At 36.5% G+C, this 19,296-nt stretch overlaps 1 protein-coding gene across 3 annotated transcripts in view; it reads right to left on the reverse strand.

Annotated features, from left to right (window-relative positions):
• Positions 1 to 19,296, reverse strand: part of LOC116844701 (nidogen) — a 39,280-nt gene that overhangs the window by 836 nt on the left and 19,148 nt on the right. Inside the window, exons 2-19 of one of the 3 annotated variants that reach the window (XM_032816581.1) lie at positions 17,629 to 17,907; positions 17,197 to 17,402; positions 17,024 to 17,115; positions 16,115 to 16,261; positions 13,741 to 13,974; positions 12,310 to 12,835; positions 11,560 to 11,726; positions 11,142 to 11,270; positions 10,938 to 11,036; positions 9,603 to 9,776; positions 7,484 to 7,612; positions 5,337 to 5,459; positions 4,617 to 4,960; positions 3,176 to 3,512; positions 2,678 to 2,906; positions 1,157 to 1,332; positions 904 to 1,012; positions 695 to 813 (exon numbers count right to left, since the gene is read on the reverse strand). In XM_032816581.1, coding sequence (XP_032672472.1) covers positions 695 to 813; positions 904 to 1,012; positions 1,157 to 1,332; positions 2,678 to 2,906; positions 3,176 to 3,512; positions 4,617 to 4,960; positions 5,337 to 5,459; positions 7,484 to 7,612; positions 9,603 to 9,776; positions 10,938 to 11,036; positions 11,142 to 11,270; positions 11,560 to 11,726; positions 12,310 to 12,835; positions 13,741 to 13,974; positions 16,115 to 16,261; positions 17,024 to 17,115; positions 17,197 to 17,402; positions 17,629 to 17,907 — 3,619 coding nt within the window. The remainder of the gene's footprint in view (positions 1 to 694; positions 814 to 903; positions 1,013 to 1,156; positions 1,333 to 2,677; positions 2,907 to 3,175; positions 3,513 to 4,616; positions 4,961 to 5,336; positions 5,460 to 7,483; positions 7,613 to 9,602; positions 9,777 to 10,937; positions 11,037 to 11,141; positions 11,271 to 11,559; positions 11,727 to 12,309; positions 12,836 to 13,740; positions 13,975 to 16,114; positions 16,262 to 17,023; positions 17,116 to 17,196; positions 17,403 to 17,628; positions 17,908 to 19,296) is intronic. The other 2 variants (XM_032816582.1, XM_032816584.1) reach the window with 2 other exon arrangements.

The raw sequence follows: 19,296 nt of genomic DNA on the forward strand, positions 1-19,296 counted from the left end.
CTATCTTGCTAAGGAACGTAGCAAATTTTTCAATAGCACATATCTGTCTCTAAAACGTAAGTAGCTCATATGAAATGAAAGGACAGTCACTCTGCTGAAATTACTCTGCTTAAAAAATCCTATAAGAATTAACAGAAATACATACAAATTTCATGAATGTACTGTATGACTTTATCTGAACTTATTATTCCTATAAGGAATTTCGATTTCTCACACTTTAACTCATATAAAAAATTATAAATTTTTTAATTTTATATCATAAACTTACTTTTAACGATCGTAAACAGTCGATCGTTATACAATCGTAAATTTACTTTTAACGATTAAATATTTATTCAAGTACATATGTCTTATTTGTAATTATAATTTTTTACCAAAAACACACAATTCAGTTACATAGATTTTTTTATGTAATTCTGTCAAACCTTTTGAGGAGAGTATTGCAGAATATTGACCTATTCTCCTCCTCCTTATTACAAAATCGTATATTAATTTTATTATAAAATTCTCTCCATGTGTGCAATATATGTGCAACATATATAAAAAAAAGTACAAACATAAGTTGTTCATCGCAACAGTTGTTTATGTCCAGAGCATAAACTGAGGAAAGCCGCCATGCACGTAAATGCACTCATGGTACTCAAAAGATTACGTCTCAAAAAGAATATGTAATGTAGAGAGATGTAAAATTTACCACTTGGGCATGATTCGGGAACGACCACTATGCCGTATAATTTTCCACTTCCACCAGGCGGCACAGACAACGGTGTCCGTTTTTCGCCAGTACTTTTCATACCGACTTCGACCTTGTGCCTGCAATGCAAAGAAGGAGAGAGAGAGAAAGAAAGTAATGAAAGAACTTTTGCGTCTCGTGTTATTCTCATGAATATCTTAACGACTCACGTTTTCCAATCGGTCCAGTAGTAATAGTTTTGAGAGATCGCCAAGCCGAATGGATAAATGAGCTCATTAGCGACGACGTTGACTTCCTTGCTGTCTATTTCGATGCAGCCTGAGAACAAGAGATCATTTGTTGTCACAGACAGCAGCTTCACGGTGACATCACGAAACGCATCGCGTCGTTTCAGACATTTTCCCGCTAAGATTGATGGATGCTATTTCAACGCACGCTTATGTGATTAAAATCTATATTTACTTATCGTGAACGTCCCGGCATCGGCCCAGCAAAGCTCATCCGTCGACCAATCGATACTTAATGAATTTGGCAGCTTAACGTAATCACCCTGAAGGAAGATTGCTCGATCTGTACCGTCTTCGTTGGCCCATTCCAGTTTGGGGGAAGCGCGATTCCAGTCAGACCAGAATATTTTACTAGAACGACGATATTAATAATCCCTCGCCCATGGACGTTCTATAATAACTATAAAATTGCTTTAACTATGTTTGGATGATGTATCGTGATATTGTTACGTCTCGATGATATCATGATACCGAGAAGGTAATAAATATGAAGCCACCAGTGGCTTTAAATTAATCGAGTAATATGAACAGATAGGAGGAAATACGAGTAGAAAACTGTAGGATTTCAAGGTACAAGGTATCTGACACAACTCACACACCCGCTCGGGTAGAACACGTCAAACTGAACGCAAAAGTTCTCCACCATTTTGCAAACAGCCGCGTGAAATTTTGAATTATTGATTAAAGAAGATTGATGAAGGATTGCGCGATGCAGTATAGGTATGGTAGGTATGTGATGGTAAATACGATATTTCATTGTATGCTTGTGTGTAGTTGATTACAAATCGCTTTGTATCGAAATTGCAACGCTTCGAGTTTAACTTTTTATCGAATTCGCAACCCTTTGAGTTGCCAGAATTGAAAACCACTGCTGATATATATATATGTGTAGTAATCGATTATGACAAAAGTGACAATATAAAGAGCGACATCCGTGAAATTTGGAAAGAAGAATTTATTTTAAATTAAGAGGATATTATTTTAAGAAGTAATGTTTATTTATTTACAATCGATTATCGCGCATACTTGTCAATTTGGAAAAAAGAAATTATTTTAAATTAAAGGAATATTATTTTTACAAATTTACAATCGATTACTGCGCGTATGTGTGAAATTGGGAGAAAAAATTTATTTTAAATTTAGAAGACATTATTTTGAGAAGTAATTTTTATAATCGATTACACTTTCTGCGCGTATATATCAGCAGTGGCTTTTAATTCTGTCAAAGTGTTACTTTAACGCGTTTTGCAACTTCATTCGGTAAAGGTGTGTAAACTGATTTCTAACCGATTATACGTTACGTCAAATTAAATAAAAAAATTCTTTACCATTTTACAAATAACCACGTAAATTGTTGAGTTCTCGACCGAAGAAAATTGATCTCGAAGACAATTATTCACCAATCTTTTTTAATTAATAACTCAAAGTTTCACGTAGTTGTTTGTAAAGCACTTTGCGTTCAATTTAACGAATTTTACCTGCACACGAGCAGATGTGCGAGTTGTGGTAGACACCATGTATATATAGTGCAAAATAATTGGAGATCCGAATCATGGTGGAAGTGCGCCGCTCCCATTTTACTCGCGCAGATAGCGCACGTGAAAGTGATGATTGAAAGGAAATCGAGGAGGTTCTTGAAGCACGCGGAACTGAAAAGTTTTGCGAATAGATTTCCTCCGCCTCCGGTCGTTCTTACCCCCGATATGGATGAACTGCTATTCCCCTCGGATTGACCAGTCCATCGGAAATAAGGACTTTGCGTTTCTTTGTCATGAGGCTGGCAACCTCGACGGTCGTCTTGCCGGAATCGGTCCAGAAGATGTTCCTCGAGACCCAATCGACCGACAGTCCCTCGGGACTGCTAACTTTCGGGATGAATGTCTCTGATATCGATCCGTTATAAGATAGCTGGACTATTCTGTTGCCTGCGAGATAGATTGCGATGTCAGCTTAGAGATTATCCCGTTTTCAGGCGCTAATTGCTTTTGCAATATGCCCCGGCGCGACGCATATTAGCGACCGATCAATTTTGTCAAGTCGACGCGTGTCGTAGAATTATTCATTACGCGATAGGTCGCAGAGCTTGAACTTGAGTTCGTCATTTGACGGAAGAGTTTTGAGTGTCGGGAAGACACCAGGATATTGATAACTTCGCAGCAAGTAGACTCGCCGGAGCACGAACGAGAGCGATTACCAGTAATATCACTGGAGTAAGCTTTTCCGTCGGAGCAGTCGATATCCAGGGCGATCGCCATTTGCGTGTAAGCTATGTAGATCGGATATCCCGGATTCTGTTGTGTAGGTACAAACGGTATCCGGTGCGTAGCCATTCCTTGGTTCACTAGCAAAAAGTTAGCTTCGTGCTTCGGCCGGCGTTTGCAGTTCGCGCCGTCGCCGGTGTAACCCTCGTTGCAGACGCAAGCGAATATGTTTTCTCCGACCGACACGCACGATGCATCCGGCGAACAGAGACTGGGATCGTCCATGCACGAGAACTGCGTGAAGCACGTGAAACCGTCACCGTAGTAACCCTGCACACGACAAAGATTACTATCAGTTTCTCATATTTTGCACTGTAAATCACACAGAAGTCATCGTGAGACATTGAATCATCGATTTATTGACCTTTAAGAGGAACTTCTGGTTTAGATAGCCGAACATTTTTCAATTTTCTTGTCCCGTTTGTCTTAGATTATTATATGAGCCGTAATGTTGTCCATTTGGAGATGTCTGGCGACACTGCGCTCAATATAGAAAACCTGAATGGAGTTCTAATTTTTTTTAATAATTTGGATGCTTAAGACAATGATAGCTGACATGATCACAATTTATTTATAATTTCTTCGAAAAAAATTCGTAAGAACTAATTATTTTTCGAAGCCCCAGAACCTCTCCTTAAATATAGAACAATTTTTTTTAGTAATTTTTTGTACTCAAAACAATGATAAATAGTATGATTCAAATTTTATTTATCATTTCTTTAACAAAAAAATTCGTAAGAACCTCTTATTTTTGTCGATCATCTAAATCAAAACTTCTTAAATATAAAACAATTTCTTTCAATAATTTTTTTACACTCAAAACAATGATAAATAATATGGTTTGGACCCTATTTATTTATCATTTTTTTACAAAAAATTCGTAATAATCTTCTACTTTTCGGCTACCTGAACCTCCCTTTAAATATAAATAATTTTTTTAGAATAAATTCACGTTTGTTTTTCACTTGTAATGCTAGTTGCTGCTCTATTATTGAAAAATTTTAGTACTTCTCTTTAATAATTCTCTTTAATAATAACAAATTGCTGTAACGTATAGCGCGCCACGCAATATAATGTATATCAAGAACGTATAGTCATGTAAATATACCAATATATATATACCAATATATAGCGCGCACGCCATGCAATTTAATTAAATTTAACTTCGATCCCCAAATAATTTGGTTTAATTTAATTTCTATTTCAGTTTAATTTCTATTTCAGTTTAATTTCTATTTCAATTTAATTTTGATTTGACCGCGATCGCCGCAGAATTTCATTTATCATTTAACATTGCGCGACAGCAAACTAAGTCGCGGCAAGTATTCGCGACTGTTCTATACGCGATCGCACAACGCTGATCTATATACGCACCGGTTGGCACATACACGCATAACTCGCATACGATTGGTTGTACGCGCAGACTGCGTTGCGGCCGCAGTTGTTCACAACGTTACAGCCGATGTGGTCCTGCACGCACTGGCCGATACCGTCACCGTGATAACCGTTCAGGCAGACGCACTTGTATTTGTCGTCGCCGACCGACACGCACTGCGCGTTCTCATGACACTCCGAAGGATTCATCGAACAGTCGGTCAGCACGCATTGATCGCCCACCTGGTTATATTTGGGCATGCAGGTGCACTCGTAGCGCGAGCTGCTGGGATGTAAGGTGCATCGCTCGTTCTTCCTACAGTCGGAATCCTCGGCGCACTCGTCTAGAATGCGAAATAGTCACCCGGGACTGTGAGTCAGTCTTTCTCGCGCCGATACGTTTATGGTACAATAAAGGAAAGGGAGAAAGAGCAGAGGAGATAGAAATAGAGATAGAGAGCGTGCGATTCTAATATCACTTGAAATAATTATCGGTCAAATCGAAAGTTTCAAACCCATGATGTGGCTTCTCGATTTATATGGTAATGCGAAATGCAAAGAAGGCAATATGTATGCGCGATAGGGATGGCCGATCGAAAGAAAGAAATCGCGTCGACATTCCGAAGTACTTCGTGCGGGATGCGCAATAGCGTGGAATGAGCGAGACAGAAATTAAAAGGAGAAAAAATATGGAAAAAAATATGAAGATAATGAAAGCACCGATAGGTTTGCAAATTGTTCCGTCGCCCTGGAATCCTGGATTGCACACGCACTTCGCCACCGGCTCATCGTGTTGGCAGGATGCGTTGGGGTCGCAAATGTCCTCCTCCGAACAGGATAACTCTGTTCCAAAAAGAAGAAGAAGAAAACACAGCGTTACACTGTCATTAACGTACCTTCGCACCGTTGTGGAGCTTTAGATCTTGTCCTTAGAACAGTGTAATTACCGAGATCAGGGAGAGAAAAGGCTACTCGTTTTCTGAGAAACGAGAAATTTGTAACATCGAATGCTTGCGAGCTGATGTAAAAACATGCGATTTAGAATGAATCTTCTCAAATTCGTGACATTTCAATGTGCGAGGATGTTGCAATATTTTCTCTCTAAAGTACAATCAGTGATCGCTAAAATGCTACACTTACAATTAATAATTCAGTGTTGTAAGTACAGCAATACAATCAGTAAACTCCCGTTGAAAGCATCGCTTAATAGTACGCGGAGAAAAATATCGTTCTGCTGCTAACAAAGGTGATTATTCAGTTTACCTTCTTTCTTTTAAGTAATGGTTATTTTCAACAAAGTACATTTTCTTGATAATGGTCTCAAAATATACATCACAAATTTGAAAAAAGCTTCTGATCATGTACTCAAAAGAAAAATTTATTCTCTTTTTACAAGAATATTGTAAAACTTTAGCGAACAAAATATTAACTCAATTCTACGTAGCAAGCACACTAAATTTTTATTTTAATTTGACATTATTGATTAAAAAGTATTAAACTGAGAATGTATTTTGGATAAATTTGATCTTTAGAATGATCTTATGATATAGATCTGCGGATATATAAACGCAATGGCATAGCCAGGGGGGAGGGCTGTGAAGGCAGCAGCCTTCTCACCGAAAATTTCCAATAATTTTTTTTTCTTTTTAAATTAACTAATGAGCGAGAGAGAGAGAGAGAGGGGGAAAGAGAGAGAGAAAGAGAAGCATACAATTATAGGTTGCACTAACGTTAACTATAATCAATAAATTCAATTGCTATTTTACATTTAATTTTATTATTAAATGCTGAGATTTTTAAATATTAAGAAATATTTAGTATTGTATGTTTATTATATTTTGTTACAAAACCAAATTTTATGCAAATGTGGGTATAAAATATAAAATAATATAAAAAAATAAAATATATAAAAATATAAAAATACAAAAAATGTAAAAAATATAAAAATATAAAAATACAAAAAATGTAAAAAAATATAAAAATACAAAAATGTAAGAAAAATATAAAAAATACAAAAAAAAATAAAATTTCAAGAAACATGAAGCCAGAACTCATGGCGTCCCTGTCGTTGGCTCTAGGTTACGCTAAATGTGAGTAATATTTTACCTTTTTTTTCTAGTCGTCCACTTACAGCCCCCCCTTTCCGAAACTTTTTCCTGGCTACGCCACTGTATAAACGTGTGAAGTTCTTGAAACAAGCAACATTTCCTTGAATGCAATATGTATTTTTCTGCATATAACATTTCTTACTATTATTGCTGCAGCTTGCGATTGTGGACAGTACCATTGCATGCAAATTGTATAGAAATTGATTTTATCACCATGAGCGCGCAGGAAGTAGAATTTCGTACAGCGTATTACGAATTTGCGCACTACAGATTTTGCAACGATATCTTTCTTCGACTGATCGAGATCAATGAAGTATAGAAGACAGTGTAAAAAGGGAATACTTCCACTGAAAATCAGTAAACTCACTGACTATCGGTGAAATACTCTTCTCACTGATCCAATCAGAACCATTTTTACTGATTCACTTTAAAAGAATGCTGTCTGAGATAATACCAGAGACTTTAGTTGAGCCAATTATGGAGAATATTAACCACTTAAGTTTATACCATTAGATAAGGATTATTAGATTACTATCGTTAAACATTTTTATAACTCACTACACAATACCACTTTTGACAAAGCTTTCGATCACTGAAAATCAGTGAGTACTCCTTTTACCGACACAAGTACTTTCACTGATTCACTTTAAGAGAATTCTGACATTATTGCGAGATGAGACGATGATGTAATTGACGCTTTTCAATATCATTGCGCTAACTATCGTGCTATGCTTTGTACAGGATGCGTCTCAGACATACCTATCTTGATGCATTCCATGTATCCGTCGCCTTCGTAGCCCGGACTGCAACGGCACTCATACTCGCCAGTACTCGTCACGTAAATACACTGGGCGTAGGGATGACACCTGTTCATCACGTTGCATGATACTGGACACAAGCGGTTGTGCGATTATGACATATTGCACGGCAAGCGGCGATGATGATTGGCTATTCCGATAGCCGAGGCAAAACAAAAAAAAAAAGAAAAAGAAATTTAACGAAAGTAACGAGACCCCGAGATCTTACAATATCGAGTGACGTTCGAATGAAAGATTATAAGTTTCCAATTATTCAGAAGAAGAATCGGCGATTCTACTCTGTATTTACCTTGCCTCTTCGTAAATGATCGATATCGTGGCGCGTCGCGCGAGATGAAAGTTTCGTGAGAAAATATGGCTCGGAAAATATTAAAGTTGATGCATACTTAGATTATAACAATTACCAGGATATTGAAATCTGTTTTGATATCGTGGTTTGAAGTATCGCGTCTCGTGAATATCGATAACGTCTCGCGGGCTAGATAAGCATTCGTCTCGAGATTGAGTTATTTCATGTTTGTTCGCATGAATACGAGACGGTGCGTGTTTGCGTTGCATTTGCAAACTGAATAGCGAAGATGCACATAACCGTTCAGTGAAATTAAAGCGTGTTAATCATTCACGCGAGGACGATCCTTCTCGAAAATTGCACGCGCTGCGGATAGTGCATCTTCCAATTTCTCGAAGCAATCTTCCGTCGTGCTATTCAGTAAAGCTTGCGCGTCGCAAGTTCTCGAAAGCGAGTTTAAGAACTTGAAGGATGGCAAAACTTCGAGTACACCTATTTACAGGACAAACTACTTTCCCGCTCGCACTGGCTCCCGAAAAAAATGGCCATGCTCGCGCTTGGGAACTCGCGCGATTCATATCGAGTTTCGGCAAATGGAAGCGCTGTCAACACACCTCGTTACGTTGCAGGCAACTTCGTCTCTCTGTCGCGAAAATATTATTTTCGCATGTCACTTATGCATCACGGTTCGCAGGACCGCGGGTGTTTTCATTAATTATGTGATAAGAATAGGAGCGCATCGTGAGAAATGTCTGCAACGTTCTCTGTAGTGTTTTCGTGATAACTGCTAATTAGAGATGTGTGAATCAAGGATTTCCTATATCAAACCAAATAGTCGAAACTTAATTATTAATTAACAACATCGTAATGTAGCCAGAGAGAGAGAGAGAGAGAGAGAGAGAGAGAGAGAGAGAGAGAGAGAGAGAGTCACTGGATATTAGTGCAAAAAATATTTCGAAATTTATACTTCAATATTTATTTATTGTGGGATATAAAATTTATTTCTGTGAAGTAAAGTTTATTTCTGTGAATAAACTTTATGTTCCACAAATAAATTTTCAAATATTTTTCTCTCACTATACGAGTAAATTTAATTACGATAATCAACTAATAAATTTTTTGTAACAAAAACAGTTTCTGCCGTTTACTTACTAATAATATTAATAATCTTTGCACGTGTGACAACGTACACACTGAATATTTTTTCGAACTTGCAACGTACGCAGTAAATCAACTTTTTAACTATCCTGAATACCAATTAATATTATTAGAATTTCACTGCCTCTTATCAATTATTTAATTCTAGTTTAGTTGACTCGTTTTAAGACCCAGCAAGTATAAGAATCCAAATATGACTCGCACATTCATTAGCGGGAAATATGACTTTCCAAAATTGCCAAAATGAAAGATCTGTATTTAAATACACGCAATTCAGAATTTTCGAATAATTCGAACAGTACGGTTTCAGAGATTCTAATTGAAATGATATCTCTACTGTGAATAGAGACATATCGTGAATCTCTCAGCGATATATCTTGACAGTAATACTCAGGCATTAATGTTCAATTAATTTTGCTACTGAAATCCTTGATCCTACTTGATCCTTAGCAATAATTCCTGCGATAGTCCTTGTTAAGCATGCCTCATGCGAATATGCATATTCGAGTTATGTCGACATCACGCAAAATATGTTCATTTTCGGCGACAGTGAGTTGCGCGAAAAATCGTCGTACGATTTACCAAACGCGAAATTATTTTCCATGCAACTTACAGTCTCTATAGTCGTAGTCAGCTGCTGAGGGGTATCCCTCTCCTCGTCTCACGCATGCATTGTTGTGGAAATACCATCCATCCGAGCACCAACACATCTCGAGCACGCATTGCGGTTGCGGCGGTGCGTCTGTTGTAGTAACATCGGATTCGGAGTAACACGTGTACCCATCGCCTGTAAATAATCGTATATATATAACGGGCAAAAACACTTTACGAATTGCAGTATCGCGATTGAAGCGACGGTAAATTATTGCTGCGCCGCGTGATAAATGGTGCGACCGCGTTATAATCTGCGCACTCAATTTAATATGTTTTTAAATTTTTACTAAATATTGACAGATATTTTTCTAATAAAACGCGGAAATATATAGATAAATCTACAAAAATTATTTAATATGCAGCCATGTGCTGATATTACGGGAACAGGTTATTAAATTTATGTTAAAAATGTGTCTACAATTAAAAAAGTTGGAAACGAAAAACGATAAAAAGTGAGAATTATTTATAAACTATACAGAGTGTCCCAGAACAACGTTTGAAGCTCTCGTGAAGGCATAGTATGCATTGAGGTAAACATAAAAATCCTATATTATTTTGTGATAATTATCGCAATAATTATCGAGATTAATTAACAAAGATTTGTGAATGGCTACGCGAGAGTTATGATAGATGAGTTGTAGTGGCGACGTCTGCCATCGTGTGTGCTTGTATATTAGGTCAAACTGAAAAAAAAAGTCCTCTACTATTTTCCTAATAACTTGGTAAATTTTTAATTATTAATTAAAAAAATTGGCGGATAGCCGCTCGCAATAGTATATTAATGTTATCTAATTAATGACTAAAATTCTACAAAGTTATTAAGCCCCTACAGCTCATTCACATATCTTGCGTAATGATTCATAAATCTTCTTTAATTAATATCTCAATAATTATTGCGAATATTGCAAGATAGTATGGAAATTTGATGTTCAATTTTATGTTTAATCTGTACTATGTCTCCACGAGAGTTTCCACGAAAGTTTCCACGAGATAATGTTGTTTTGGGACATTCTGCATGTTATGTATTCTTTTCTTTCTTTGAGACATCCTGTATATTATGTATTCTCTCTATGTGTTTCTTATTTTAGTTATTTAATGAGGAATTGATTAATTAGTTAAATATTTCTCACGTGTAGGAAAATTTTCTATGCGTAAATAATCTACGACAACTGAAATATTACGTTTAAATACTGATAGTTTCTCAATCTGTACGCGATTTTTACGCACGTGATTTATAACTAAATAATTATCTTTGACAGGCAACATAATTCTCTCCCATCAGAGCTTTACTCACCGACGTAACCGGGCATACAGATGCACACGTGGTTCTTCTTATCTCCGTCGAAACTGCAGAACGCGGCCGGTGAGCAATTATCCTCTTCGTTACAGGGCACTGTAAAAGTATAGTATGCACGTTTATCAGCAGTAATGTGTGTTTGTCAGCAGTAATATCAGCAGTAAATAAAATATTTTTCCCGAAAGATATTCCGGGACTTACCATGTTGAATGGAAGTACAACCCTGATCTGTTTTCTCGAAACCAGATATGCAAGTACACGTAGGCACACCTTCGATCATCGTGCATCGCTCATAATTTCCGCAGCGTGTGTCTTCGCAGGACGGCAACTCTGTATCATTAATGCGATATTATTAAATATGATAATAGATTGGAAATATCAACTAAGATCAAATGTTTAACAAGAACGTGTTCATTCCTCAATATTTTTGAACATTTAGTGTTTAATAGTGTAAATCGTTACCCACACCCTAGATCTTCTCGAGAACATTATAAGATGTTAAGATTATTTTCGTCACTATCAGCAGCGAGAACTTGATCGACCTTGCGAGACGTTACCATAGTGTGGTAACTATATATTTATGAAAATTTATTATAAAAAGTATATAATGAACTTTTACTTTCGCAAACCCGGCCATCCCCGGTATATCCGTGTCTGCAGTGACATAGATGGCTGCCTTCTTGGTTGATGCATTGAGCGTTCGGAGAACACATATGATTACCGGCTGTACATTCGTTCACGTCCACGCAAACTGCGCTGCCGTCCACATCGTACAGATACTGATACCTTCACATATATTAAGCAACATGAGAAATGCAATAAATTAGAAATAATACTATTCGTTTGAAGAACGTTAAACTGATAAGTTATGTCGTTAAGATTAGAAGATATATTTATTAAGTGTATATTTAAATGTTTTGCCGAGAATATTTCAAGAGAAGATTCTTTTTGATATATACGTGAAACTTCTCTCTTGCGAGAAACTTTCACGCAAAATATCTGCACTGACAGAAAAAAAATTATAATTATTTTATATTTTATGGTTCTAAATTATTCTAACACGTAAATGGTAATAGTAATATGCATATATAAGGCTATCATCATTAATATTATAGTAGAATTTAACCTTTAGGCTGCCGGCATTTTTTCATTAAAAAAGTGATTTTTTTCTCAAAAATTTTTCTATATAAGTAACATATACATAGCGTAGAATTTTGAGATTTGTGCAAAGCCACGAAAGTGGCTTTTCCGGCAGTCTAAAAGTTAATAAAAAATGGTTGACTGTAATTTGTAATAATTATCTCTCTGTGTGTGATTACAGTTACAAATACCAAACATTTTTTTCTCAGTATATGAGATCATTACCTACCCCGTATGGCACACGCATTTGAAGCTGTCACCGTCGACAACACAGGAACTATGAATACCACAGGTCTCTTGTCCTTGCACGCAAGGATCTTCCTCCTCGAGAGGTGTTATTTTCGTATTGACGGCGAATCGAATGATACCCTCAGGAGCCTCGTAACTGGTGAGGCCTCTAGAAAACTTGAGCCTAGTCGTGTCCTCTTCAGGATCGAAAATCGCGTGCGGGCACTCTTGATAAGTAATTATCTGCTCCTGCGTAAAGGAGATCTCCCGCTCGTACCCGTTGTATGAAAGTTTGCAAGTACGCTCGCTTTGGGTACGGATCACTCCCGGTTGGGCCCGAGTGTAGAGCTCGTCGTAATCACCGTAGTCCATCGTCGTGTTCGTCTCCAGGTACGGCACCTTACCTTTGATGTCCGCTTCCATCTTCAGCTGCCCGAAGACGTCCAATCCGAGGTAATTGCTGCGTATCGTCACTTTGTCGCCGGTCGACGGGAAGACCAGATCCGCCGTGTGATTGAATAAGCCGCCTGAAACACACTCGTACTATAATGTCCACGTAGTCGTAAACGAAGTTTTCCGGTGTCCTAATGGATCCTGACTATGGCGATCTGATTTTCTGTCATTAGCCGGGTGTAATGCACCATCATAATCATATTCATCTAGATTCGATGAAGTCCTTTCAGAGAGACACGAAATCGTTCAGATAATAATAATATATATATTCGGAGAAATAGTTTACATACGGAGTTACTTGTTTTTGAATGCCATTAAGGGAATGCCAAAGTGGATGACTTCAAAAATGTCGAGAGCATAGTGTCGATTGTCAGTAACACAATCATGCTTTCTGCATTTCTTGTATATATAGATCAAATATATTTTTTATATAAATGTGTAGAGCTTTGTTGTATTATATTTAGCGAAAAATATTATATATAATTATAATTTTATCGATAATTTTGTCGATTTCAAATAGGCATCTCCTTAACTCTCCGCACAAATTTTTTTGGGACATACAGTACAATCTGAGTCTGCCGGCCAACTGTTAATTACCGCACAACTTTGTAAAAAATAAATATTTTGAACTTTTTTCAGAAATGTAGAAAAGCTTCAGTTATAAGATAGTAGCACAATAAAATCAAAATCTACAAATGTACTATCGAATCTTCGTTTGAATTTCATAGATTCAATATTATAGACGAAGAGTAACATTATTCGTTACAATATAACAATTATGTAATCACATAACATCACTTGTTTAATCTCGATTAATCTTGATCGAAGTCTTTCTTGCATTTAAGTGATCAATTTATTTAAAAAATAGATGTAGATCAGGTTTTGTACATTCTACAGACAGAGATTGAATGGAAAGATGCAAAATTTATTTATGAAAAACCTGTTTTTTTAAATCAATTTAACGTAAGTTTCCAATTACCTGTTAGCTCGTATCCGTTCTCAGTGTCTCTGATAGGTTTTGCGAACAACCAGCCGATCACGAAGCCCAAATTGCCCAGAAGTTGGAAACTGGCGCCAATTTCTTCGGGTACTCTCGACAAAGCGGTATACGTTCGTCCGTCTTGAGTCTGCACGTAACATTGGAGATCTCTCGAAGGGAACTCAATGCCGTTGATCGTGCCGGATACTCGACCAATAACGCGAAGAGGCACATCTAAAAGTTGAATTTTTCAGGAAAAGGTGCAGTCAGCAGATTTCAGTGCGATCTCTGGCATAATTATTAATTTCCCGCCTTTCGCAAGCTATGTTAAAATCATTACATTTAACGATTTTTTCACTGTAAAATCATTTTTTCTAAACAATCGTATATGATATCTATAAATTAACATATTTAATATATATATAATAATATATTGATAATGCAACTTTTCTTATCAAATCTAGCTATACAAGATTATAAATACCTCATATGATATAGATAAAATATAAAATCCTTCAAATCGTGATTATTAACCTTTTAAGACCTAGTATATACAATAGAGATGTGCGAATTATTCGAATCGGATCGAATCAAATCAAGTGAAATTCGATTCGACTCAAATTCGAATCTATGATTCGAATCCGAATAATTTGAAAATTTCGAATCGAAAAGATTCGAACATGGATCGCGCACATTAACATTAACGAAGTACTATTAAAGGCATTCAGTCTTACGGGAATTAGCATGACTTAAAAAGTTTGCTATACATTAAGATTTTCTTCAAAAATATTAATAGAAGATAATAGCTTCTAGATAAACTCTTACCGACAACTGTCGGATCGATACGTGTCGTTGCGCAGCTTTCAAGGCTGGAACTGAAATATATTATATATTTCTTACCTTAAAATGAATTGATATCATATGATCAATATTATCTCTCTCATACTGAAGTTACTATTTTTATGTTGAATTCAATGATTATGTTAATTAAAAATTCTTTCAACGATTCGATTCAATTCGGGTGAAATTTGATCGATTTGATTCGATTTGACATAAAAAATCTTTGATCCGCACATCTCTAGTATACAATTATATGTATTCTGTGTGTTCTCTTCAAATTTTTATATATTGACAAAATAATGATTCCGTCGATATAATACTATTGATCTTAGATAGAACCATATTTTTCGCCTCAATCCGTAAAATAATGATTTTTTCAATGAAAAAACCAATATAGTGATTGTGTACAGAGCGAAATTGTTGACGTTTGAAATTGTTAAATTTTTTAAGTACAAAGTTAAGCAAATTTTATTTTCTCTCAATTTGTATCCATGTCGTCTTAAGGTATAAGATTAGGGCTTTTATGTTCATTATCATAGTTGCAATATTTCTTAAATTCTGTAACTAGAGCACACAAACATGAATATACATAATTATATACATTCAGAAAATCATATTTCTCGACAGTAAATTTTATTCGGACCACAAAACTGTCTTTTAAGATTATTTCATGAAAAAAAATTTTTTTTATTCGAACGGGATTGATGGCCAGACCTTGAAGGATTAATACTTGTATACGAAGTATCAAGACATTATCGATGCGATGTTATCGTGCATATAGAAACGATAAATATGAATACTACTACACGGAAAAAAAGATTTGGTTGAATTAACCAAATATTTGGTCGAATATGGACGATCCAGAAATTTCGATTGAAGTAATTCGGATTCTGTTTAAATTAACAAGATTTTTGGTTGACTTCAACAGAATTCGGGTTACTTCAATCGGGATTTTTGGATCGTTCATATTCGACCAGGTATTTGGTTAATTCAACCAAACCTTTTTTTCCGTGTACTCGTTCGTGGTTTTACCCGATCATTTGGTCGACGGTAAAAATAGCGTCGCGAGGGGGATACAATCTCCGTCTTCTGCACTTCTTGGGAAAGCGTCGCGCTTTCTGTTATGGAAATGAAATTATTGGCGGAAGCACCCTGGCGCAGGCGATCCCCCGTCAAAGAGTCGCGCGGCCCATTTCAGGGTATTCATATCGCTGTCTTTACGATGTTACCGTGGAAGTCGTAAGAATCAGTCTCGTAAACTATGAATAGATCAGAGAGCACGAGCGAGCGCGGCTACTTATTGCGCTGCATCTATCTGCCCGACGGCGACTTCTAGCGCACCTTTGTTCGCGTCAGACGGAGCGTTGTAGAACAAGAAAGTTCGGGAGACGAGGAGAGAACGCCGAGAGATCCCTTCTTTATACCGTTTTGTGGATACTTCAAAGGCCGCGTGCCATTAATTAGCCCGGACTTATCGCGTGACGTACGCGGGAATTTTAAACGAGAGCGCCGCTGATAAATAACCGAAGCTCACCGTTCGGCTGGCAGGATTTTCCGTTGCCGAAATAGCCCTGCTTGCAGCTACAGCAGAATCCGATCTCGTATTCGATGCAGGTCGCCTTGCTGTGGCAAGTGGTCGCGCCGGTTCTGCAGCTGGCCGCCTGATGCATAGTCATGGTGTCTAACAAGCGCATATCGGTTAATTCGATTAGCGCCATAAGATGCAAGGACATCACGTTCGTTTCCGCGATCCTCGAATCCCGTGTCACAATTTACAAATTATATTCGTACGAAAGGGGAAACAAAAAAGCCGTTAGATCAATTGCGCTCTTCGCTGGATATCTTGCATTAAAATAAAAAGAATTTTAATTGCAAGATGCTATTTTCTGTAATTCCTTGTTTTATTCTAAACAGAAACTATTATCGGAAAAATATTCCTCTTCCAACAAAGTAAACTGTTAGTCGGAAATCTGTTAGATATATTATTCTAACTTTTCTCTTGAATCACACACACACACACACACACACACACACACACACACACACACACACACACACACACACACACAAGAGGAATATGTTTATTTGAAACGGAATACGCTTTTACGTGCGGCACAAGAGACTTGTATAGATAAAAGGTGAAATTCCTTCAACTTTAAGAATATTGTGCCTAGAATAATCCTCTTTTAGAAGAATCCTCTTGAGGGGCCATATATAAGAATACAATCCTCTAGGATTCAGAGGACTCTGCTAAAGATGAGATTTCATTTTTTTTTTTTTTGGTATATTTTTTATGTATCTACATCTTTTTCGCTCATCATTGACCATTTTATCGTATGGATTTTCTTTTTTGATTGCATACAATCTCTTTCTTCACGTGCATGAACGATACCGTTAACTGTTAACTGTTACTTTGTTAAGTCACCCAGTTGTTAACTGTTACCTTCGATATTGTCGGGAGTTTGCACGTTTCCGCCTTCGTCGATAGGTCCGACCTGGAACAGCCATTGGCCAGGTCTATTTATATTCGACCACCTGAAAACAATTACAAAGGTCCATGAATACGTCGCACACGAATATAACGAATTCGGAGCCTCCGGTTTCCCCATTACTTACTTGTCGACATTCTGAATTTGGTCGGTGCCCGAGCCCCTCAGGGTATACATTTTGCCCTCGCTCATGAATCCTGCCTGCGCCTTAGCATCTGGAAGCCCATTGGGATGCGACTCACCTTGAATCCACTGTATACCATTTTCTGGGTACAGCAGCTCGACAAAGGAATGCGTGCCGTTGGATGATATAGCGACTTGATAAGTATTCATCTGAAAAGCGACCCGATGATTACCAGTCGTATTCTTAGTAGATCTTATTACACGAGTTTATCTTTTTATCCTTTCTTTCCGTGATATTGAGAAAAGGATTACGACCCCCAAAGCAATCTTGTAATTCTGACGAATGTTGTCGGTATTTCTTTTCGCGGACGTATTCGATTGAGAGAACTTATTTTTTCGTACATCTGTCTCAATGACCACGATTGCGAAGACTCACCTTATCCTTCCGCTGATTGTAATAACCCACATCCAACCAAGTGACCAAAAAGACATGCGTCGGCACGAAATCGACAGCATCCGTGAAGGCACTTCGCACCAGTCCTCCGGTTCTCGCAAGAATCTCCTCAGAATCAGTTTCTTTCCAATAAACTGTTCCCGAGCCCCTCGTATCCACATGCGTGTAAAGAGGCGAGATGACTGGATCGTCGAGGGGAAACGCGATATTGAAGAACCTCTGCATCGCTCTGGCAAATGACAGAACGCCATTCCCATTTACCTGAAATAAAACTCGATTTTTCAGTTTTGCTTATTAGCCGATACGAAATTTGACTGCATTTGATTTCGATCTCGCGTTAAAGATTCTTTAGACATTGAAAAATTAGATCATGAAAGCTTTCAATGATTCTAATTATTCAATTTTGATACTTATCCTTTTCCAGGTTTTTCAGTTTTGACATCCATTAGTCGATATGAGATTTGATTTTATCTGATTTCGATCTCGTATTAAAGAGTTTTTCTCAGGCGTTGGAAAATTAGATTATGAAAACTTTCAATGACTCTAATTATTCTCAGTTTTGGTATCTATCCTTTTCTAGTTTTGATATCCATTAGCTGATGCGAGATTTGATTGCACCTGATTTCAATCTCGTGTTTAAGAACTTCTTTTGGAATATTGGAAATTAGATTACAAAATTTTTCAATAATTTTAATTATTCGGTTTTGACATTTATCCTTTACCAGATTTTCAGTCTTGACATTCGTCAGTCGATACGAGATTTGACTATCTGATTTCGATCTCGTGTTTAAGAGTTTTCTTTAGAACATTAGAATATTTAATCTTGAAAGCTTTTGATGATTCTAATTATTCACTTTTGATATCCATTTTGTTCACGCTAAATAAGTGATATTTTTAGATATTTTATTAAAAAATCTATATTCGAGATATCCTCGACAGAGACTGTTTAAACGTCTAAAAGTTTTGAAAAGTATTGAATTGAGAGAAAGATTCGAGTTTTAACAGATAAATTTACTAATGAAAAGTTTTTACTTGAACTGAATATATAACTGATTTTTTCTAGTATATCATGTCATGGGACAAGGCATTCAACTTATCATATAATTAATTAAAAAATAAAGAGAGCTTTGTCTGGATTTTTGAACGCTCGCATAAAAATACTTTGGTTCTATATTGGTAGGATTTAATTGGGACCCATCTTAATTTCCCATAATAATCATAGGTTCTGTATGGGAAATCTATGCAGAGTCTGATTAGAAGTGTAATGTTTTAAATATGTGAATCTAAGTGGGGACCACTCAAACAGATCCCATTTAGCTATTCGTAATGTTTCCTCAAAGATATTTTCTGGTTTATATTTTAAACTAAAATTGAGTAAAATATAAAACATTTTGAATATTTATTTGTTACAAGTATATATACACACATACTTGTAAAGAGTAAATACTCAAAGTGTTTCAAATATTTTACCTGAGGAATTTACATAAAATAAATGAATACTTAAGACGAAATGATATATTCCCATTTTAGTATAAAACATTAAATAAAAAAAATATATTACATATGTCTCTCTCTCTCTCTTTTTTCTTGAAATATCTTTATATATATATATATATATATATATATATATATATATATATATATATATAT

This window comes from Odontomachus brunneus, unplaced genomic scaffold (assembly GCF_010583005.1).
Source record: "Odontomachus brunneus isolate Ranch 3 - 2012 unplaced genomic scaffold, Obru_v1 Obru_scaffold_045, whole genome shotgun sequence".
Lineage (NCBI taxonomy): Eukaryota > Metazoa > Arthropoda > Insecta > Hymenoptera > Formicidae > Odontomachus > Odontomachus brunneus.